Source organism: Prinia subflava, chromosome 21, assembly GCF_021018805.1.
Source record: "Prinia subflava isolate CZ2003 ecotype Zambia chromosome 21, Cam_Psub_1.2, whole genome shotgun sequence".
Classification (NCBI taxonomy): domain Eukaryota; kingdom Metazoa; phylum Chordata; class Aves; order Passeriformes; family Cisticolidae; genus Prinia; species Prinia subflava.
This window is the reverse complement of record NC_086267.1, coordinates 5458122-5482536: the sequence shown is the minus strand read 5'-3', so window position 1 is coordinate 5482536 and position 24415 is coordinate 5458122. Positions and strand designations below refer to the sequence as shown.

The following is a 24415-nucleotide window of genomic DNA, read 5'->3' as shown; positions in this document are numbered from 1 at the left end:
TTTTCTTATTGTTTGTTCCTGACATTGATGGAATGCTACATTTCAGAAATACAGTATTATTTTTTCCTAAGTGTGTTTTTGGTCATAATCACTTTCTCTCCAAGGAAACTCAACCTCTTCTGACTTCTTCTGAATCGATCCTACTGCTCTATATAATAATTTAATGCAGAGTGGAATAAAAGCAGCAGAAGCATGACTTTACAATGCCTTTTCCTTACTAAGTTGTTGCTTTTTCCATGATCCATCACCAGAAAAATACTACATATTTTAGAAAGACTACAGTGCTGCCACCTTCTCTGTTACAATTGCAAAAATCAGAAATAATCTTTTAAAATCAGATTAACTTCTGCTGGGAAAGCAGAATCCAGCCTTTTTGTATCCCATTGTTTTCTCCAGATTATTATATAGCCAGTCAATACCAGTAACTTCTGCTAAGAGTGAAATTATTGACTAAACCCAGCTGAAGGAATATTCACAGCAAGTTCCTGAGGAGTGCAAATCATAAGAAAATAATCACTAATTTTGGAATTAAAGTATTAACGAGCAGGGAAGGAAGCACGGCCCCAGTCCCTCTAGTGGGCAGCGGCTGGTGATTGAGAGTAATCAGCAAGAAGGTGGCTGCAGATATTCTAAAGGCAATGTCTGATCTAATTATTTCAGCAGTAATAGTTTGTAATTGTGCACCTGACATAACTCCTTACACTGCAGCCAAGTGCCTGATCACATGGGGTTATTGGACAAAATTAGTTGCTCTTCCATCTGGGAGACAGTCACAGGCTGCATGTCCTGCTGACTGCTCCACAAGATTTATTCAGAGGATTTTTTCTCTGGTTTGACTGCAGATCTTCAAGGTGCACAGCTCAGCGTGACTGATCAAAGGAAAAGGTGGCAGCAATCTCCTCAAAAAACCCCAAAGTCAGAATGCCAGGCTGCCTACTGAGATGTAGACAGAAGCATAAATAAAAAGCAAAAATATCTCAGGAGGTTGCAGAGAGTCCAAGAAGTGCCCTGTGAGCACACATGGCAGCTTGTCCATCCCAGGAACAAGGGGATCTGAGGGAGAACAGGAGTTTCAGCTGCTGTTGTTGCTCTTGCATGAGTAGCAAAAGACAAAACACCTCCATCAACAAGAGGGAGATTTTCTTACATTGGTTTCCAGAGCCAGAAACAGAAAATTCAGATGCCATTCAAACTTTCAAGGAGACATTTAAGTTGAGGAGTATGGTGAATTGATTGGAGTTTTGCATAAATTTGAATCTTCTGTACTTCTGTGTGTGCTTCACTTTTTCATTTGAATTCATCGTATTTAAAAATCCCCAGACATTACTATTTTAGACCTATTAACATCTAAAGAAAATTCCCTCTTCCACTCTAATTTCATGATGCCCTTAATAAAGTGAAGTAAGACAGATTTGATGTCAGTTGAATGCTGACTTTGGATGGGTTCTACTAGTGCCATAAAAAAAAGTATGTGACAGATGAGAAGGCACTTTTTCTGTGCTGCACCTGAAAGCATTTGTGTTCTTTTCAGCAATTTATAGTACTGCTCTATGGACTGGCGTGTCTGTGAGAAAAAGAGTGGGATATGTGTTAATGTAATCATTCTAAATGTGAAGTGTTAATAAAATGTAGATATACAGAAATTGGAGCTTCTATAAACGGACAAATAGGCATTCCAGCTATTGAACTGGAAGATAAAATGCGTTAGAAGGAAAATCAGATTGACCCCAGAGATTTCAGCCCGTAATGACATCCTGCCTTTTCAGGGCCCGAGGGTTTGCAAAGCTCTCCTTTGGCCTTGACAAGAGAAGAGGAGGTGCCATTGTGTGATCCTGAGAGCTTTCTGGGGGGCACTTATGCACGCTGCTGTACTGATGTGAAAAAATAGCTATTGCTGCCTCACGAGGGCGAAAAGAATCAGAAAGCACAGCATGAAAGATGAAGAAAAGCAAGATACTGCATTTGTTTGAAAGTCATGCTGGCACTAATGGAGGTAGCACTATGAAGAGGTTAAAAACCAGCAATGTCTGTCCTGTTTCTGGGTAAAAATGAAAGCATTTATCCCAGTTAAAGTAAAAGCTCTCACATCAGTTTCTAACTGGTTTGCTAATCCAATAGATAATGTAGCGAAACCAATTTAGCTCAATGAGGTTTCTGCTGTTGGGACAACAAAACACTTAATACGATTGCTCTGATTTTAAATACTCCAGTCATTACCCTGGAAAAACACTTCTCGTTAGCAGAAAACAGCAGCCTGTATGTTTGCCTCTGAAGCAGAACAGATAAAAAAAAGCTTATTGAAAGTTTCTGAGAATATTTTTGTTTAAGAAAAAAAAATCTGAAGCAACTCCCTCCTGCCCTGTTTATTACAGCAGCTTAAACCACTTGCCATGGTTGAAAGGCTGTTTGATATTAAAATAACATTGTGTGCAATACATGTTACAAACACAGCTGATTCTTCCTAATGAAAACTGAATAAAAAATTGGCAATGAATATGTGTTTTTGGATGGATTGGGTAGATAGATGAGAAAGGCACTGTGTCTTAAATAGAATTAATTTGAGGATCTAAGCTGCTCATTACATAATGCATGAGGGATCTGCTCTCTCCTTATACCAGCTTTGTGCCACAACTATTTCTTTTACTAAGTCCTGCGCAGTAAAAACAAATCTGAGAAGACAGTCAAGCCCAGACTGTCAGAAAATATAGCACGAACAGAACTAATCAGATGTTATTGGGAGTTCACTGTTCCATGAAAAGATTGGTCCAAAAAAAGAAATCCAAATATTCTGCATTTCTAAGACACTGGAAACCTCTGGAAACTTATCTTGCTTTAACTCTTGCAATACCTCTATTTCACTTGATCCTCTGTTCTCTTTCCCTATTTTTGCTGTTTGGAAAGGGGAAAAGAAGAGGAAATTTTCTTTCTCTTTGGCACAAGAACCTATTAGGCAAACCTACAAGAACCTCTTAGGCAAAACGAATATAATCTTATTGCCTAGGTATGAAAACCAGGGAGCCTGAAAGTGTCAATTGACAAAGCTTTGTACCTCGCAATGATTATTACATAAAAGGCAGGACACTCAGCCCTGTGGTAATTAAGCAGCACAGTCCCACACAAACACTCCCACACACACACTCCCACACACACACACTCCTCCTCCCTGTTTCACTCACACTGCACACTACGAACCCCACACATGAAACAGAGAGAAAAAGAGTTTAAGTCATGCCTCAAATTCTCCACACTCCCTAAGAAACTCTTCTTCCTAATTTTGGCCCAAACATTTTTAACATAGTTCCTGGTAATGTTAGTTACTAGCAAATCCAGGTTGCATCGTTATTTATTGGGTAAGTAATTTCAATGAGTGCAGCATTAATATCACAAAACTCAGTTTTCTTTTATGGGGTTACCAAGTGGAGTAGGTAGAACATTTTTCTTTCCACAAAATAAATAATTGGCCAGCTTTGGCCAATTGGAACGGGCAGAACTGGAAGTAGCAAAACAATATATAGGCCATTGAGCTATTCCAGTATTACAATTACTACAGCCTTAAGATTAAATAAAGACTGAGTGATGAAATCCAGAGTAATCTGTAAAACATCTGGTATGATGCTCCATCCAGGCTGTTCTTCCTTTATTGCTGCATTTCTTCCATCTTTAAACAAATGCAAAATAACTATTTCTGTACATCTTTACTTAGGTTTTTTACAGATATATTTAAGATTATCCTACCCTAATCCTTGTGGGTGAAAATTTTACAAATACAAGCTTGTATGTGCATATATATAAGGGACAGGAAGTTCTACATTTTATCAATTACAGTGCACATAGAATTGTAAAATCAAACAGGTTGTTTAAATATCCTGAAAAAGTAAATACAGAAGCACAAAGGTTTGGGTTTAGTTGCTTTTAAAGATGTGTAGTTTGGGTTACTCCTAGAATTCTTTCTCCTGCTGGCTAATGAGGTGTCAACAAGAGAGTCAGCTTCTGGTTGCTTCTATCTTATATAAGACAGACAAGTAAGGGAGGTGTTGGCTTTAAATAGTCTTGAAACATTATTCATTTTGTCTATTTTAACACAGGCTAGAAAAACACTAATATTCAAGCCAGCAAGAAAATCTACAAAAAATTGCCATGGTGATTTCTGATATTATGTAGAATATCTGCCTTACTCCAGTTTATGTTCAAATACATTATTGCTTTGCCTTATTATTTTTATCCAAACTTTGTGGCACCTGGCCCAAATTCATTCCCACTGCACCCAAGGATTTCACTGCCAGTTATTTCAATAAAACAATATCTAGTCTCTTCCTTGGCAAAAGAAGAGAGTAAGTAGGCTGGGGAGCAGCCTGCACACGCTGCTGGTTTGATCTGCTGGAGAGACACTCTCTGGGGAGGCATTTTTATTCTGAAGTGATCCAGAACTGGTTACTCACACTTCACATGAATTTGGAGATATGAGCTGTCTCAATCTCTTTGTTGTTGAGTTCACAGTGTGAAGGCATCATTCTAATCCCTACTAAATCTTTAAAACCTTGGGAACTTGAAAGGTCCTAATATAGCTGAAGATTCTGAGTAATGAATTCAAGTACTAACAGGATACCCGTCTTCTACCGAGGTGAAATTAGTGCCGATTGCCCTTTTTTGCAACAATTGTCTTGAAGAAGTGGCTCCATAATGATGTTTTCATTGGAGAATTTGGCAGGGAGGAGTTTTTTGGTGAGCCTTGTCAGAAGCAGACCAGTACCTTGTGTCTGATGGCTCAAACTGTACTTTAGATTAATGCAATCATGAACACAAAGATTATTTTTTTTTCCTTTTAAACTGAATTTTAAAGGGCAGTTCTCAACACCCTGAAGCACGAAAAAAGGACGTAGGACTTGTAATCATCGTGATTCCCAGAGAGTTGTCTGGGAATCTCTTGCCATCTGCTGGAAACGTGCGGATGTACAGCCTGAATGGACAAGAGTGCCAGGAAATAATGGAGAATGTTCAGAAAGCAAAACTCGGAATGCTCATAACTTTTAGTCAAAAAGACAATTCAAGAAGGAGGTAACATCAGACTCCCAGGCTGCAGCAGCTGGACTGCCATCCTTAGATTCTTTAATAAATCACATATTGGCTGCTACAGTTAATCTGTGGCATGATTGGATGTTGAATGCAGAATTTCAGAAATTAAACATTTGAAAAAAAAAAACCCTCAACCCTTTTTAGCTTTCTTTTTCTCAAACAGATCCCTTCAGATCACTGCTCTTAGGACTAAAAGGTCTGATATGAAAAGATGCTAGTGGTGACTTTTTAAAATAACTTAAATTTTAGATATCTCATTTACACCTGGAATAAAATAAACTTATAAAATAAAATTATAAAATAACCGATAGGAGCCTGTCAGCTCTTCAAATCTAGATGTAGTAGACAGAAATATTGCAACCTTTAAGTTTTGTAGAAGACAAAAGGGCAATGCCTGCCATCTGGAAAAATAAAGGGGGAAAAAAGCTTGGGAATACACTCAGGATTTACAACTTGTCGTGTTTCAAACCAGTTACAAACTTGTCAGATAACGCACAGAGAAAAGCCAAGGTCCTCTCCAAAAACTGCCATCTGCCCAGAAGTGGGAGGCATCTATTGAGAAATTCAGCTGTTTAAACAGTCTTGTAATATAAGAAAATACTAACCAACCCAAAGATTTCTAAAACACCAAGCATGGATACTAAGTGAACAACAACAGAATATCTCTGTGAGATGTAAAAATATTATGGTTGAGATTTTTTTCATCAAGCACTGAAAATATAGCTGAGGTTTTCTCCTTGGTAAGTTGTGCTAGAAGAAAAAACAGCAATAAACCACACAAAACTTCAGATCACAGTTCTGAAGAACCTTTTATCTCCCAATCCAACAGCTCAAGGAGCTGAAGCATTTAATTGACATGACATGGAGATCAAAGTCTACCTTGACCTGAAAGAATTATGTTTGGAGACCTACCTTACATAATGCTCTCCATTTTAAGCAGAGAAATTTGGAACACATGAAGATTTAAGGGCCCACTTTGAAACCAAATGAGAGTTCCCAATAAGATAAAATTAGCAGTGGACACACAAATCATTCACTTAAAGACCGATAAATGAAAACTTTGGGTGCATTTCCTTGGTGTCAGAAAACATCTTGACTGATGGGAATACATTTTCCCATTTTACTGCTAATTAAATTAGTGCCAACTATTATTTATTTGTATTTTGGAAGAGTATAGAAACACCAAAAGAAGCCTCAGGATTACACTGCTGCAAACTGTCCAACACATAAACCCCAAAAGGTGCTGAGAAAGTGCTAAAGGTGCCTGAACTTGATGTAGGTGTACACATGGAACAGCAGGAGACTAAGGACCGATTATTTTTTTCCATTTCGAAATACAAATCATGACCACTCAACTCCAGGTAGCCAAAGGAAAAAAAAATAACAGTTGTGTCTCCTTGTTTTGGTTTATTTTTCAAATGTGGTGGGTTATGCTGCCCAATGGTGGATATAAATACATCCAAAAAAGCCCCAGAGCAACCCTTTTTCTTGGATAGCTTATTTGCTTAGAAAAGTTTTAAAGTACACAAGGGAACCAGCTGTTTGGGCAGGATGAGCAGCATTTCCACTAGAGGACTCTCCGAGTTCACCATCCCAGCTTTATGTGAGGAAAACACAGGAGATCCTGGTTCAGTCACCGAGGATTCACAGTTTGGAAGCAAAATATCAAAGCATCATTAGGGAAAAACTCCAAACCCAACTTGACAAAGCAGAGGGCATTAACCATGTCACAGACTGCCTCTTGTGGAGCTCTACTTGCTCCACCACTAATATATTGTTTTTCTCTCTGGCCAGTCTGATATTATTCCCTCTTTATTATCTCAGCTGTGACTTTTCTGCTTTAGTCACTTTGAGTGGCCCCTCCCCGGGAGGAATGCTGGATTGACACTCACGGGACATCACTGCTGAGATTTCCTGGGAAGCAGCTCTGGAGCTCCGAGGGAGGCACACAGGTCCTGTCCATTCACACCTGTCCGTCAGCACCTGGCCTTTATCCCCTCAGCACGTCTGCCCTCCAACTCTGAACTGTCCCCTCACATCTGTCCACTGTCCCCTCAGGGCCTCTCTTCTGCCCTGACACCAGTCCTTCCCCACCGGTCCCTTCACACCAGTTCCCTCACATCAGTATCCTGTCACACCTGCCTCCTTCACACCTTTTACCTGTCCCCTCAGCACTGTCCCCTCAGCGCTGTCCCCTCACACCAGTCCCCTCAGCACCTGTCCCCGGTCCCCTCACACCAGTCCCCTTACATCAGTATCCTGTCACACCTGTCTCCTTCACACCTTTTACCTGACCCCTCAGCGCTGTCCCCTCACGCCTGGGTCCCTTCACGCCTGTCCCCTCCCCGTTCCCTCAGCTCTGTCCCCTCAGCATTGTCCCCTCGCACTTGCCCCCACACACCTGTCCCCTCAGCGCTGTCCCCTCACACCTGTCCCCTCAGCGCTGTCCTCACAGCATTGTCCCCTCAGTGCTGTCCCTCCCCGCCCCGTTCCCTCAGCACTATGCCCTCACATTTGTCCCCTCAGCGCTGTCCCGTCATCATTGTCCCCTCAGCGCTGTCCCTCAGCACTGTCCCCTCAGCGCTGTCCCTTCACACCTGTCCCCTCACATTTGTCCCCTCAGCACTGTCCCGTCATCATTGTCCCTTCAGCACTCTCCCCTCACACCTGTCGCCTCAGCGCTGTCCCCTCAGCACTGTCCCCTCAGCGCTGTCCCCTCAGCGCTGTCCCCTCACACCTGTCCCCTCAGCGCTGTCCCCTCAGCGCTGTCCCCTCACACCTGTCCCCCCCCGCTCCCTCAGCCGCTCCCCGCAGCGCCGCGCTCCCATTGGCTGCAGGTGTTCCCCGCCGCCCCCCCGCCCGCTCTGGTTGGCCGGGACGCTCCGGCTCCCCAGGTAACGGTTCCCGCGCTGCGATTGGCGGCGGGGGGGCGGGCCCCGGGCGGGGATTGGCTCCCCATTGGCTGCGCCTCCCGCCCTCAGGCCGCCATGTTGCCGCGGGCGCGGGGCTCTGAGTCGGGGCAGCGGCTGAGGGGCGCTGGGGGTACCTGGGGCGGGACTTGAGGGGACACCCGAGGGACACCGCGGCTCCTCTGCCGGCCGCCGCCGCCGCTGCTCCCCGCCGGGGCGCCGCCGCCAGCGAGGCAAAGTCCGCTTCGAAACTTCCTTGCGGGACTTTGAGCAACTTGAGGCCGCGGAGGTGTAGCCGAGCACGGGTCAGGGAGCGGCCCCTGCTCGCCGCGGGGCCCCGCTGTGTGGGGCGGGACTGCCGCGCTCGGAGCAGGTAGGAGTCCGGACGGTCCCGGTGGGGAGGCCGGGCAGAGCCCGCTCCGTCCGGAGCAGCGCCGGCGCCGCCTCGTCCCGAGCGAAGGTGCCGCTCCCGCAGGCCGGGACTGAGGGGAGACCCCGGGAGGGGCCGCGTGTTCCCCTGAGCCCCCCGGGAGGGTCGGGTCGAGAGCTCAGGGGTCTCCGCTCCCCCGGTACTCGTGGCCCGGCTTGCTCGGACAGAGGGGTTAGGGAGGTGTCTGGGTAGACACATTCGTGTGTGAGGTGGTAATTTGGGATAAACAGGATGTTTTGTCAGGCTCCAATCATACAGGTATGTTAAATTCCCCCTCGGAGTTTCTGTTGCTTGTCTTTTGAAACTGATAGTAATTAACTACAGTGTTTTATTTACAGAAAAACTATTTTTAGTTACTTGATTCTTTGGGAGAAAAGAGTAAGATGCTGTGTTCATGAATAAATAAAAACTTCTGTGGAGTATTTCAGCCAGGAGGGAGCTGTTGGATGATTTTTAAGAAAATATCCTCAAATGCTTGGGATATTTCTGTAAAGCTAAATTGTACAGGGTATTTTTAACTAATCTTATTTTATTTCTGTGCAGGTCAATGGTCTTACACATTTTCCTTTTGATTTTTTTTTGCTGTTCTATGTAAAGCTATTTCTGTTTCTAAAATTTGACACAACTCATTTATTTAGCAGTGTGTGTATATTCATCAATATTCTGGTTTTTTATCTATGCAGCTGGATTGAGAATCATCTGGAGCAGAAACACATTTCACATGTGAAGCTCTTCAGAATCTGTTATCTGTCTTGAATCAACTTATTTCTGCATACTTATAATTTTATATAGCTGCTAAATACAGACCATGCCTAGCAGAATGGGCTCAAAAATTGATCTGAACAAAGACTTCATCAGAGTAAAAACACACTACAGTGGGTAAGTCAGTGTGTCCTTTTGTCTGTGTTGTGACCTGTCTATTTTTGAAGCATATTGAGCAGCAGCTCGTAGTCTGACCTAGTGATAGAGTAACCAGGGCTTTGGTGGATTTGTAATTAGTGTCAGATCAGGCAGGTAAACTTCTGAGCTATTAAAATACCAGTCAGACTCCTGCAGCATTGCTGATCAAGAGGAAAAATTAATTTATTCTCTCAGAAGGGGAGAAAATGTGCATAACTGACAAACCCACGGTTATTGTGGGTTGATGAATTATTGATTCTCGTGGTCACAGCCAGGTCTAGATCCATCTCCTGCATTCAGATGCAGTTATTACATTTTATCCTATCTATAATCAGAATGTCATGGCCCTTTATGACTTCACTTAGTTGTCAGTAGAAACAGGGAGGTTTTATTGCAGCAACATGAAATTTGAATTTTCAGGTGTGTTTAATCTACTTGGTTTGCTGCCACTCTGAGGACCTTGTAAAATGATTTTGCTTTAGTTTCTCCTGTCTTCCTTCAAGGCCTGAGTTTAAAGCATTTGAGGAACTAAATATTTGGCCCAAACAGATCCTTAAACTTGATTGGAAGTATTTAGACTTTAGAACTTGTTGGCATTTAATAAGTGACATGAGTGATCTTTTCTGATGTTTCACTGCTAAATAAGTAAATGTAGCTACTACATGCACGTTCTTACATTATGATGTAGAAAAATGCTGTTTTGAATTAAATGTGATGTAATTACGAAAAAATTTTAGTGAAAACAAAATGCTTTCTTTGTAAACTCACCTACTTATCCATGCTATCTAGTTTGAGGCCCTGAATTTAGAGTTCTAGAGCAATGGAGTTAATTGGTAATGCAATGGGAGAGCTGCCCCAGCTCTGTGAGGGAAGGCACTACAAACACCAGCAGAACTGGGTGTAAATAATTTGGGGTGCCTTGCTGGCAGGTCGTGTTGATATAAAGTGAAAGGAGTGTGTGGAACTTGTCTGTGCAGAACTGGGGGAGGTGAGAATAATTGTGTCAATGCTAGAAGTCAAATAATTATTATTATTACCATGTTTTAAACTCCTGTGGTTTTTCCTGTGACACTACATTCAGTCTTTTGCATTAGCTGTGAAGTCTGTAGAAGACAGTTCACAAACAAAGAGTTCCAAGCTCTGTGAATTTGTTTCTGTTCTGCTGATCAAATGGTGTGAGGTAAAACTGGCTCTTTTTGGCATTATGGCCTCACAAACTGATTATCTCAGTATCTCCACTGCAGTGCTGCACTCAGCTTTAGAACAATCTTGACAGACTGCAGGAAATCATTGATGCTGGAAACTTCAGAATTAGGGACTAACTTGTTCAAGTAGCTGCTAAAATTAAAATAATAATACAGGTGCCATATTGAAATCCCTGTTAGAAATCTGAGCAGGAGGAAGTTAAAACATGTGAGTGTTGATCTCTGGAGGCCGGGTATCTCAGGTATTCCTGTTTCTGGGCGTGACAGAGTTCCTGACATAGCACAGTAGAAATCACTGCCAGAGTAGATTACAAAATAAAACTAAGTAACTGCAACAGTGAACCAAGAATTACACAAGTTGCCTCTCTAGTTTATACCTTGAAATCACTGGAACAGAGCAGTGGTGCAGGCTGGTTTGCTGTGTGTTATCTTGGCTCTAAGAATTGTCATGTTGGATCTGTCACTGGAATTATTTCTCTTGCTGTAACTGCTCATACAGAACTTACTGGTCATTAGCTCTTCATGTTACTGTGTAGTGTCCAGTTTTAAATACTTCTTTGAGCTGTCCTGTAGGATTATTTAGTGTTAAACAAGGAACAGTTTTCACTTCCCTGTGCCCTGATTGCCTGATGTGGCTGTAGAGATATTCAGATCAAATACAATAAATCTCAAAGGACCATGGGCATCATGGATATAAAGTTCATTAATTTACTTGTAGAATGGCATTTGTTATAATAATTTTAACAATTCAAGGCTGAGTAGTTGCCAGCTTTATTTGGAGTTTATAGAGTGTGTAGTATTGTTGTCTTACAGTGTATTTTCAGTTTTTGAGTATTGTGCAGATACTTGTGAAAGTGTGGTTGTCCACGGTTACCACAGAGCTGCAGCTGCTTCATTTCATGAGGGGCTCATAAATAATAAATAATAAAATAAATAATGAGCTCCATTTAAATAATGAGCTACATCTTTTGATGACCTTGTGTTGGGACAAGGCATTGCACCAGCCCTCAGACATTGCTGTGAGAACCAGTTTGGTCTCTAACTTTCATAAATGCATAAAACATGACTTCTGTGACAGGGAAATGTTCTTAAACTCAACCTCACCTGACAGCTCTCAGTGTTGTGGGTGATATGGATTTACAGGTTGGCAGGTAGCATATGTATTTCTTTTGTTGTTGCTGTTATGAAGAATTATTGAGTTGCTGTTCTTTGAGAGCTCTACAAAGTATAGATTAAAGATACACTGGAAAAGGTAGCAGTGCTTTTAGTCTGAATTTGAAGCAGTGCAGTTCTTTAAGATGATTGTTTTAGAGCTTTGCTTGTAGTAGTTTTTCTCAGCAAAGGCAAAATCTGCGTATCATTTAAAATGTAAGTTGTGGAGTTTAAGTTTCTTATTTCAGTGTAGTACTGTTCAACTGCTTGCTGAAAGACATAAGGAGACAGAATATGTTGTATAACATTTTTTCTAAAATGACTTGTCACACAGTATGGAAATAAGAAAATTGTCTCAGTCATGGTGGACAACTTCTGATATATTTGCTGTATTAAATATGCACATGCCATTAGCCATTAACTACAAAACAGTTTCCTAATTGTCCCCTGGAAGGCTTTGAAGGCAGTGAAATGATTTAAGTTCATCTCCTGTTTCTTTTTGCACTTATTAATTGATTTCCCAGAATCTGTTATTTGAAAAATTTTCAAAAATAGTTGAAAGTCTTGTTTGTATCATCAGATTTTGCTTCATGCAATCTTTTTTTTTCTTTCTTCAGTATTTGACCTGCTTTGACAGGACTTGTGGACTTCCATTATATCAAAAGTTATTGTCACAAATTCCTGAGATAATGTATAGTTTACATAGAGAGTTCAGTATTGGGTTCATGTTCTCTAAACACTATAAAAGCAGAGTGTGAGTAAGAATAAGATTTTATCTGAATTTTTCTGTAATTACATCTTTTGAGAACTCACCTAGTCAAAGCTTCATCTCCAACAGTATAGAGGATGTGAGGAGAAGCCTGCAGTTTAAAAGGATTTTACAATAATTGAGATTTTATTTATCTCCTGATGGAAGGAGCACCTGGATTAAAAAGAAATATTACGAAAGCTTCTGGTTTGCTTTTTAACAACACTTCAAACGCTGACAATTATAATAAGGGAGCTTGGCTCACGCGAGTAAACATGCATTAAAGAGGGGTAATTAACACATTTATTTCCTCCATGCTGAAGTATTTTAAGTTAAGCACTGTGAGGTGTGATCCTGCTGGCACAGTGGGAGTGTGTTATGTGAGGAATGCTCATTCTGTATGATTCTGCAGCTTGGTGTCCATCAGTGGAATATGCAGGTATTTTCTGATAAAAACTGATATTTCCATTTTCTGCAGGGACATCCTGATAACCAACCTGGACGCCTCAATGAGCTACGCTGAGCTCTGTGATGAAGTGCACGAGATGTGTAACTTGCAGCAGGAACAGCCCATTACCCTCAAGTGGATCGATGATGAAGGTATTGCACTGAGATTGAAACACTTCTCAGGGTTTGTGTTTCACTGGGGTACAGAGAGGGGGCATTGAGGAATTTGTATAAATAAATATCATACTGTGGAGTTGGTTTTGTTTTCTAAATACTTAACTACAGAAACCTGTCACAGAGCAGGAAGCTTGGAGAAATGAGGCTCAACACATCAGGGGTGATTGCAGTAGCACCTGAATTCACTTTTACAGTGGCACCTTGTTAAAGCCAGGGCCTGCAGAACTAGAACTGAATACAGAAAGGTGGAAAATACCAAACTGGTTTGGCTAATAGTTATAATGGTGTGTTTTGGTTATTTTAATAGCTCTCTTAGCTGATGGTGTTTGAGTGAATGGAATTTCAAAGTACTGACCTTGGAAGGAGGTAGCCTGTAGTCAAAGACAACTCAGCCCTTTTTGAGATACCAAAGAGTAGAATTAACACTTCTAAATTTTACTCTTTATCTTTTGAAGACCAGGAAGGACAGAGGCAACTGTACCACCCTCAGTTTAATGGTGGTGTAATAAAAAGTAACCTGATCAGAAGGACAGGGAAGATAATTACACTGTGCTTAGCTGGTTGAACTGCATGCCTGCTAATAAAGGATGATTATTGCAGGGAAGAAGAAACCCCCTGAGTTTTGAGTTGGAGGATTCTAACACATGACTCCTGTTAAGAGTTTCTCTCTGTTACACTGGCTTTTTGAAGCTTACTTAAATTAAAACAAATCTATTTAGTCTGTGTTGTAGTAAGTATTTTCCTCTAGTCTTGGTTAAATGCATACCTGTACAACCTTTTTGTGATTCCTGGGTCTGAGTTGTTGAGTTTCAGCCAATCTGTTGTGTTGGCTGTTCTCGATCCTCCCGGGTTTTGTGAGTTTTCCTATTTCTGCATTCAGTGTTTCCACTTATTGCCACTTGGAATTTAAGTTCATTTGACTGATTGCACAAACAGATGTTCTTTTTGAACTAACTAAAAGCAAACAATTGCCGATGGCTTAATGAATAAACAAGACCTACCAAGAGATGAAGAAAATAGATTTTCTGTTGGGCTTTTATAGCGTTTCTTTGTTTTTGACAAGATCCAAAAGGTTTGAACTATGAATAGCTCACTCATGATAAAATCCCATAAACATATAAGGAATATGGATTGTTGATTTGCAGTACAAATAATCCTTTTGTCTTTCATGTTGCATTATTGCTGCATTTATAGATCACCAACAGCAGTGGTCTTCAAAGAGAGGTAGCTGGGCCCTGGATTCATCATTTTACAAAATAAGAACAGTTTTTTAAAAATAAGAAATTAAAGTTTAATATGTGGCTTAGCACTGGTGTCATCACTTGGCCTGGATATCCTAAGGTCACCTGTCACCCAAGGCTGTTCCACAAAGAGCCAGGGAGGGCTTCAGAGGGACACTCCTGCTCCTTTGCCTGCTCTCAGTGCATTGTGACGTACTGTACTGTACTTTACGTGTGTCTGGTTAAGTGGATTTATGGATTAATTACCCAGTTTTAACAAAAATAACCCTCCCAAGGTAATGCTGATAATGTGACAAGCAAGCAGACAACAAGAAAATGGGGAGGGTCTTTAGGCATATCTGTTTACTTTTATTTTTTTGTTATCCTATAGGATAGTTCTGTCTACTCAATTTTGAAAAAATTAGAATTTTATTAGAAATTTTGACTTTGATCAAAATGCCAGCTTAATATCAAGTGATTGAAAGAAAGGCAATACTTGAAGCTGATACACTTTTTAATAACTTCAGTGGTAAATTTGCCTGTTGCTGTTTTTGTTAGGTGACCCTTGTACCATCTCATCTCAGATGGAGCTGGAGGAAGCGTTCCGTTTGTACTGCCAGAACAGAGACCAGGGGCTGATCATTCACGGCAAGTATTGCACGCTCGGAGCCCCCCGGGCGCGCGTGGCCGGCTCGGAGCCCCCCGGGCGCGTGGCCGGCTCGGAGCCCCCCGGGCGCGTGGCCGGCTCGGAGCCCCCGGGCGCGTGGCCGGCTCGGAGCCCCCGGGCGCGTGGCCCGCTCGGGAACCCCTGTGTGTCTGACAATCCCAGCCCTGCTGAGGAAGGAGCTGGAGCTCAAAGCTGAAACTGTGCAGGAGGCTTTGAGCCCAGCACCACAGAGATTTGTTCATGCTTTACTCCAGTATAGCCTCCTGCCGGTCTGGAACCAAATTTTGATTGCATCATTTCTCATGTAGAATTATTTAAAAGCTTCCAAAAACTGTCTGTGTGTAAATGTATTCAAGAAACAAGGAAAAAGTACTAGTGAGGATCTTTTACCTTAAATATCTAATGTTTTTGTTTTAGTTTTCCCAAGTACTCCAGAGAAACCCGGCATGCCTTGTCCAGGAGAAGATCGTGAGTACTAAGATGTTATCAAATTCTAGCTAATTTTTTTTTGGTTACACAGAAAAGAAATATATTAAAATATTTTCAGAGTCTAGTGCTACATACGTGTGTATCTGTTTTGTTTTTTCTTAAAAGAATGTAAAGTATTTTACATTTTGTCAACAGAGGAATTGCATAAATCAGTGTTGAAGCAGTGTTTTAGTGTTTGTGAGTATTAATGCTGGTTTTTGTAGTTGATACATTTGGAGGAAGAGACAACAGGATTTTTTAGATACCTATTTGAATGTAGGCCTTTGCTTTTTTTTTTCCTGTTTTCTTTTGGTTTTTAACTTTCAGGGAAATTATGTACTGAAGAGGGAGATAGAGCCATTTTAATAAAAAAGTTATTAATATCTATCAAAATAATTCTGTGAGAGGTAGATAAACCTCCAGAGGAAAGACACATAATTGATATGGTTTACCTGGATTTCAATAGCCTGAACTGCACAGGGATAAAAGGATTAAATAGCTGTACAGTCAGCTCTCATTACAGAGGGATGGCATCAGGACTTTATTCATATCTTGGTAAATGTTAAGGAAAGGAAGTGGGAATAATTGAGTGCCAAAGGTACCAGATGCTCACAGGAGTATAAAGAAAAGCTGGCTGAAGAATTTGAAGGACCTTTGCTCTTCTCTTTGAGACATATAAGAGGAGATAAAATTAATTGCTGATAAGAGCAAGTAATGCATACTTGGAGAAAAGTACTTGGGTGATCAGGATTTACACTGACAGACTGGCTAAAGATGAGTAGTGCAGTGGTAATAGTTGTGAATACTATTTTTAATCAGAGAAATAATGCTAATATGCTAATAATTGCTCTATTGAGAACTTCTGTGATGATGGAGAGAGGTGAAACAAATACCAAAAAATTAGAGTTCAAATATTATTTTCTACATTGAAACTACAGTAGATGAAAGGTTGGCTGTAAGCAGGTAAAACCAGGTAAGTTTTCATGTCAACTAGGTTATTAAAATTATCTTTTAGAAAGGAAAAAAAGAAAGTTAATTTGCAACATTAATTTCTCTAATTTACCAAACAGGGACAACAGATAAAGACTCTTCTACTATGATTAGAAGAGTAAAGAAATTATCCCTGAGACACCTAATTTAATGAACTCATTAAAGGTGTAGATATTGTAATAGGAAAGTTTTTTGTGTTAATTTGTTAGAAGTTTTAGTTCTCTCCAGCCAGGAGATGAAGTGCAGAGAGCACAGCTGAGTGTGGCTCAGCTGACCTGGTTATTGTGTCTGTAGGGTATTTCTCCCTGTATGGTTTTACAGGTCACGTTCAATCACACTCAGAGTGTGTAAAAAGCCTCTTCAGCTGCATGTGCTTGATAAGGGATCTCTGCTCAGGTTTCTCATGGTTTCAAGGATTAATTTGATGCATTTTACCTCTTTGCATCTATGGGGCCTGCATGGAAATTGGGCCTTGTGGCCTAGGTATAACTATTTTTTTTGCAACAGAGCTACTGTATTTAAACTATAATTTAGCATAGACCAATACATTCATGAAAATTGCTTGTTAGCCAAAGGCCCACAATAAACATCTCCATTACACTTGGACTGTATGGAGGTGTTACTGGTGATACAGTTTATTTAAGGAAATGTTTGTTTTGTCAGGACTGAAATAGTCCTTGCCTCAAAAAATATTCATCGTGTTTTCAATTCTTATTTTGTGTCTTTATTGCTGTAGTTATGTTCATAGGAAATCCTTTTAAAAGTGGGAATATTATGTAATATATATATGTGTTTTCTGGAGCATCATGTTTGCACTTTAAAGGAGCTTATGAGTTTGCCTCAGGTTTTTTCCAGAGACAAATAAACAGTGAAGTAGTTGGTCTATCCAAAATGAGCTCCTACTTAAATTGGAAGTTCTAAGTGTGGATTGCTGGTTTGTTACAGAACTACAGACAGTTTGAAATGGCGTTTTTAAATAAAACCATTCAATTGTGAAATAATTTTATTTCCAATCTGTTGCTCAGATGTGTCTGTGTTAGGTCATGGAGTGGCTCTTTCTAGTAGTTTGTACTCTTCTGAAGTGCAAATTTGTATTTCTGTAGGATTGTAGGGTTTTTCTTTCCAGCTCCTTCAGAACAATAATCCTTTGGAAGAAGAGTGCAGGAATACAGACTGGAGGGCTTGCATTTATGTTGAAATTTAATGATAAGAATTGCTACCTGTCCTCACCTTTGTTAAACTGATATGGTTTTGAGATTGTACCAGCCAGAAAAGCTCGAAATAAAAGCCTGTAATCCATGAATGAAATAAACCACGACTGATATTTCGGTTCCATTTGCATGACTTAAGGAAAGTTATTTCTTTGGTGCTGGAAGAACCTTTGTTCATACATCGCTGTGGTGCTGTGTGTGAGACAGGGTTTGCAGTCTCCAGCACCTGCACTTGTATGGTCTCTGTGCCCCTCTGCTCCCCAATTTCTGGGCTCCTCTGCTCCCCAATTTCTGGGCTCCTCTGCTCCCCAATTTCTGGGCTCCTCTGCTCCCCAATTTCTGGGCTCCTCTGCTCCCCAATTTCTGGGCTCCTCTGCTCCCCAATTTCTGGGCTCCTCTGCTCCCCAATTTCTGGGCTCCTCTGCTCCCCAATTTCTGGGCTCCTCTGCTCCCCAATTTCTGGGCTCCTCTGCTCCCCAATTTCTGGGCTCCTCTGCTCCCCAATTTCTGGGCTCCTCTGCTCCCCAATTTCTGGGCTCCTCTGCTCCCCAATTTCTGGGCTCCTCTGCTCCCCAATTTCTGTGCTCTGTGCTGGAGGCAGCCCCAGCTCCCAGAGTGAGTGCACAGCAGTGGTTCCAGCAGCCCCTTTCCCTCGGCTGGCAGTGCTGTGACAGGTGACAGTGGCTGAGCCATCTCCCGTCCCTTCCCAGACACTCAGTGTGACCTCCCCCGGGCGTTCCCAGTGTCTGCTGGACTGCAGCCTTGGGTGCTTGATCAGTTAAAGATGGCAGACTTTTAGACCAGTGTTGCATTTCACTTTTACTTTTTCAGTAGATGAGCTGTTCTTTCAGAATTGAATAAACGAGGTTGTTCCAGAGGCGTTTGGTGTGTTCTCTCCTGTGCCCCGAGGTGCCAGCGCTCTGACAGCGTGTGTGCATCCCAGCAGCTGATTGGCAGCTTTATAACTTAGTTATTGGAGTCTCAGCTTATTTACCCTGACAGATCTTGATCTGATTTATCACTCTTGGTGCTGCAGTGCATTGTGTAACACAGCACGTCCAGCTCAACAATCCCCATCGATTTGTAGCGCTTCCCGAACGGAATTGCCGGGTTTATCAGAGAAATACTTGTTTGGGTGACATCAGCTCCTTGACATCCATGCCATGTTTTAGTTGTGCCTCAGCTGCTAGCTACAGCCTCTCAAGGGAGCCAGTACCACCCGTGCCTGGATACATGAGGCAGAGATGTGAAAGGGAGAGACGGGGGTAACCAGTCTTCCATTAAATATTTGCTCTTAATGTTCGAGCTGATCCTGCCTATTGTCCTTGGTGTCTAATGGTATTCACACAGCGGCATCCGTGGAATAAAGGGAAAATGTTTCATTTCATACCTACTACATTGTAAAGAATTACATGCTGAAGAGGCTAAAGAATAAAACCCAGTGAGTAATGCATGCTTTTTCTGTAGATTTTGTGTCATGGTTGTGGTTGCTGTTGTGAGCGGCGGGCACTGACGCGGGCTGTGTGTACGTGTGCTGCAGGAGAGAACTCAGCATTTTGGTTATGGTACAGTCGCTGTGCCTGCCACCCTCCTTTGCAGCCATGGATTGTTACAAATGCAGAGATTCCTGCTGCCTCTGTGCGTAGGGATGTGGCTGAGAGACCTGGAAATGCTGATAAAATTGCGTTGAAAGGACTCCTGGGGAATGTATTTTAGGAGGAAAGGAACGGAAGAGTGAGTGATGCTGCTGCTGCTAATATTGGAGATTAATGAAAGAAATGTATCCCAAAAACCCTGACGGTATGTGCTCAGGGCCTGTTTATTGTAGGATTGCTGATGTAAAGGCTACCATTTAGGAGCATCATTTTCTGAGGCCTTTTTGTTGAATTCTGCTTAGTGGATTGTCATAGATGGCTGTTTGTAATTGTGAAATACTTGTTTTGAAATAACGGTTACTTAGTTTCTAATATTGTCAGAACGAGCTGTGCTAGTTCACTTCTGCTTAACAAATAGATCTGTGTATTTAATATTAAAATTCATCTTGGGCTTGGATAGCTAGTGCCAGCAAATTTTAGGGTTGTTTTGCTGTTGTCTTCATTACATAGAAGAATGCAGACTAGGAAACCTTTAAATTAATTCACAGAAAAGAATGAATATGTTTTTAATGTTTATGATATTAGTGTGATAGTTTTTATTTAATTTTTGTGTCTGATTTTGCTGCTTTTTTTTTTTTTTGGTAATGATTACACTGTGTTGTGCATGTCTCCTGTGCTCTTTGTTTATCTGCTCAGTATTTTAGCATTAGGTGTTTGGACTTCATTTTCCCCCCAAGCCATTTTTCTTGAAAATTTCATCATAGGCTCGAGTAAAGGTATCTTAGTAACCTAATTATTGTTGTGGGCTTTTTGTTTTAGGTATAGATGTTTGATTTTGCCTTATGTCCTGCCTGATACTCTGAAATAGCTTTAAAAGGCTTCTTGCTGGAGTAGTGTGGCCTGTAAATATTTTTGTAGCTCATAAGGCAGGTTTTTCCCTTCATTTGTTACTGTATTGGCAGCAGTGATTAGGTTATTCAGAGCACGTGAACCAATTTAATCCCCCAATGAAGAAAAGAACTATTGCCACCATAGAGACTGTTCTGAAGATGTAGATTGGATTGCACTGGATAATTAGGCAATTTTGAAACTGCTAGTAACCCTCTCCTGGATTTTAGTAATTGAACTGGGGGGGAGGGAGGGACTGTACTATTTTAATGTAAGATATTTTTGCTTAGGATTTGAAAATAGCTGTGTCATAGTTTCTCAAGAATACCTGAAATCTCTTCCTCTGTCTTAACTGCACCACGTTTGTGTCGTATGTGACATATTTGAAAAAGAGACAGATTGTGAGGCAGCATAAGTTACTGAGAGCAGAATTGTAGTTAAAGGTCTGGTTTGTCTATTTCGTGATTTTTAATTCTAAATAATGTCAACACTTTTCTTAGCTGTGAAACATCCAATGAAGAATAAAGGGCTGGATCTCTCTTTTTAGAATTCAGGCATAAAATATAAAGCACAAGTCTGACTGTAGGATTTGAGATCTGCCCTTAATTAATGGTACTGGGTGTCTTAGCAGATGTTTGTATTCCAATTTATAAACTATAGACTAAAACTACAATGGACTAAGGAATGCATGGGCTGGTTTTTAAGGTGTCATAGCAAATAATCTGTGTTCTTTTTCCTTTATTCCACTTCCCCTCTCCTAGCTGTTACTCAGAGTGTAGTATATTAAATGCAGAAAGGATGTCACCTGGTTTCAGAAAGCTTCTCTTTGATGTAATTCTAGTTCTTCTCCCTGTGTTATGTCTCATATCTTCTTATAAGTTGGTAAATCCACTCTTGATATTCAGGCACTTGAGTAACTAAATGGGCAAGGAGGTGATGAAGCTTTTTGGTTTTGCTGGAATTAGTGAGTGTTTGTGGCCTGCTAAACCTGAGTTAGGCCTGTGTGTTTCAGCAGCTTGGAAGAGCTGTTTAATATGTAACCTCCTCATTTATAATGCCAAGATTAATTCTTTATTATTATTATGGGTTCTGTGTAACACTTTTGGAAATTAGTTGTTCTATGCAAGTTATGTTTTTTATGTTGAACCGAGCCCCAGAGTTCCCAGCAGAGGCCTGCAGAGCAGGGGTGTGGGCTCTTGTACATTGATCTGGATTTTGGTGTTGCTGTGAGAAACCAGATTGTGTGTGAGATTCCAGGAGCTGCTCATTTGGAGTGGAGAGCAGCAGGAGCAAACCCTGAGAGGCTCTGAGAGCAGCTGTAGCCTCTGAGGGCCTGCAGTAGCACAAGTCTTGGTGGTAAATAAAGAAAAAGCAGCAAACTTGAGGCTTGCTGGCAGGGGGGCTCCCAGGAGAGGCTCAGGAGAGCCCTGATCGCTGTCAGGGTGAACAGGGTGAGCAGACTGTGCAGTTCAGCCTGAAACCACACGGGGAAGGAGCTGCCTTGGGGAGTGGAAAAAGGAAAAACTGATCTGCTCAATACTGACCACAAAGTGCCTCATTTGTAACTCCAGTTCCATTGCTGTTCCTTCTGCATCTGTTAGGGCTTGTCCTTGAATTGTTAGCTGGGGATATGTTTAAAGGGAAACCAGAAACTGTTTGAAGGCAGTACTCCAGGATTTTAGTATGGCCTTTATTTTTACAATAAATTATCGCTACTAATAATAATGCTATCCTATGCTTCTTCCAATAATTTAGGTTCTCATCTAGTGCTCTTCAGTAAAGCAGTGCAGGTGCCCTGTCACTGGCACAAGACTCCCTGTTCTTTACTTTGTCAACTCTGATAAAAAGTGACTTAATTTTAATTTCAATTTCATTGCAAGCACATGTTCTGAAAACTTTTGGTAGTTCTGTGATGATCAGCTTCATGGTCAGTAGCACTTTGCAATTGTAGAATTGTCCAGGTAACTCTGAAATGAGGGGAAATGTGGGTATGGGACAGGCCACAACCAGTGGAATGTTTCCATATTAGGAGACAAGACTAGGACTTCAACTTAGAAAAAGACCTTTGATCAAATATGCTAAAATGAATTTAAAAATCATATTTGACATAGGATAAGATAAATTAGTTAAATGTTTTCTAAAGGACAAGAAGCTGAGAAAAGGGGACTGTTAGAACAAAACCTTCTAAAATGTTTTCTCAGGGATTTGTCACTGGTTAGCTTTTTGTTGTTCCTTTGACTTTTTCAATAGACATGTCAGAATTGGCTTTTTAAGATAAAAAAGTAAGACTAGGTGAAAACTAGATCTGAGCAAGTTTTAACTGATGACACTCTAACAATGTGGATTCACTTTCCCCTGATTGCTGTCTCAGTCACAAGAACTGGATGTCTTCCCCCTTTCAGTAATTCATGTGCTCAAAGGATGAAAATTTTCTTGAAAATGTCAGGTCTAGGGTAAGACTCCCAGCAAGTCTTAAATCATGCAGGCTGCTGATGAGACACAGCAGAACCAAATTCCTGCAGCAAACTTCATTAGGTTGCTCCTCACTGTTTTGGTTTCTTTCTTCAGGGATTCCAGCATGTGTAAAAGAGAATTTCTGTTACCTGGCTTTTATTTATAACAGAAAGTTTTGCTTCATGGATGTACTAAGATACAGAGATTTGTTTAAGAACAAAACAGTGGCCTGAAAGTGAGTGCAGATGCTACAGATTGCTTGAATGTTCAGAACTTCATTTTGCTGTACTTCAATCCTAATTTAGCTAAATTAAAGAATTAAATAATTTAAATAAGTACTGGCTCAGTACTCTTTCAGCTTGATCAAACATTTTAATGCAGCTCCTAAATGATGCTAATAGAACATTAAACTCGCTTTTCATTGTAGTAAATCTTTTAATGAAAGCGATTTTTATTTTGGGAGAATTAATGATGCAATTATCAAATGAAGCCTTTGGACTTACTATTAACCATGCAATGCAAGTTTGGCTTTGGGGTTTGTGTGACCACTGACTCTGTAGCCAGAGGAGCCAAGTGCACATCATCAAAGGGTGTGAATTGAAAATTGCTTTGAGGGCCCAGTTAGGGAAGGGAAAATAATGAACTTTTTTTCTTTCCTAAACAAAAATGTTGATCACCTTCAGAAGCATGGATCCACCACCAGTTGTCTCTGGCTCTTTTCATAACATTCTTTCAAATTAGAGCAGCATTTTATTCTGTGTCTGGGAGAGCCTTGCAAACAGCAGAAGTGTCAGCACGAGAGGCCGGGGAGGGAGGGACATCAGCAGGTTGTGGTCACTGGTGTGCCCAGGGATGCTCAGAACCAGGACATGGTCACTGCTGGGACAGCAGCCAGCCTGGACTAAGTGACGATTTCTTGAGTAACACTTGGTCTATTTTGTTATTTTCACATACAGCTGATAAATTGCACATAAAATCACAGGCTTGTGAGTCAGACACTTGCTCCATGTGAGTTGTTAGCGCTGTTGTGTTTGTGGCATTGCCTTTGGAGGTGTGACTTTGTCACCCTGCAGTGCCACGGAGCCATTTTAGCAGCAGGGTGTGAAGGGGAGCATCCAAGAGCTCCGGCACGAGGGAGAGCTGGGGGTCTGTGCAGTGCAGGGGGGACAATGTTCAATTTTTGCCAACCAGGGGAGAGGGAGAAATACAAAACTCGCGGGCTTTCTGATGGACAGAAAACTGACAGTTACATCACTTGCCTCAGGGGTACGCGTGGATGAGGAGGGAACAAAGGAACATATAACAAACTTAATAAACTAAATTTCACACACCACCACATGGACTAAACTGCCCCTCCTAAAGCAGTGGGGAAGGATGTTCACCCAGAAATGCTGGGTAAATGCTGCTGCTGCTCTGTGGGACATTTGTTTCCTTGTTCTCCACTGATCCTACACTTCCTTGGTCATTGTTGCTGTCCTAACTGTGCTTTTTCTTCACAGAGGTTGATCTGACTTTGTAGTTAATTTTAGTGTCTGTTGGAGAAGGATGGAGAGGTGGTTTCCCAAGTGCTAATCAGCCTTAAATTAAATTTAAAAAAGCTATCTTCTGGCCATTTAATATTTTGCAATAACTGCAAGAGGTCAAAGCACTTAATACCTCCATATTGTTAAGGATACTCTTTTCATTTTCCATCTTCAATTGTACATAGCAGCTTATTCATAATAAAAAGAAGGCCCAGTTAACACCCAATGTATGTCTTCAAATTGCTTTCTGAAGCATGTAAATTGTTTCAATGTAACTATTTGTAGGAAGTTAAATAACAGATGGCAAGCAATGTCCTATCAAAGTCTACTTTGGAATTTAGTGTCCCCAAAAATGTCT

At 41.2% G+C, this 24415-nt stretch overlaps 1 protein-coding gene across 1 annotated transcript in view; it reads left to right on the top strand.

Moving 5' to 3' along the window:
* The first annotated feature begins 8052 nt into the window (after positions 1–8052).
* The window catches only part of PRKCZ (protein kinase C zeta), a 40423-nt gene continuing 24060 nt past the window's right edge, over positions 8053–24415 (top strand). Inside the window, exons 1-5 of the mRNA XM_063417258.1 lie at positions 8053–8355; positions 9096–9291; positions 12896–13017; positions 14820–14909; positions 15346–15396. Of these exons, the coding sequence (XP_063273328.1) occupies positions 9221–9291; positions 12896–13017; positions 14820–14909; positions 15346–15396 (334 nt within the window). The 5' untranslated portion in view covers positions 8053–8355; positions 9096–9220. The remainder of the gene's footprint in view (positions 8356–9095; positions 9292–12895; positions 13018–14819; positions 14910–15345; positions 15397–24415) is intronic.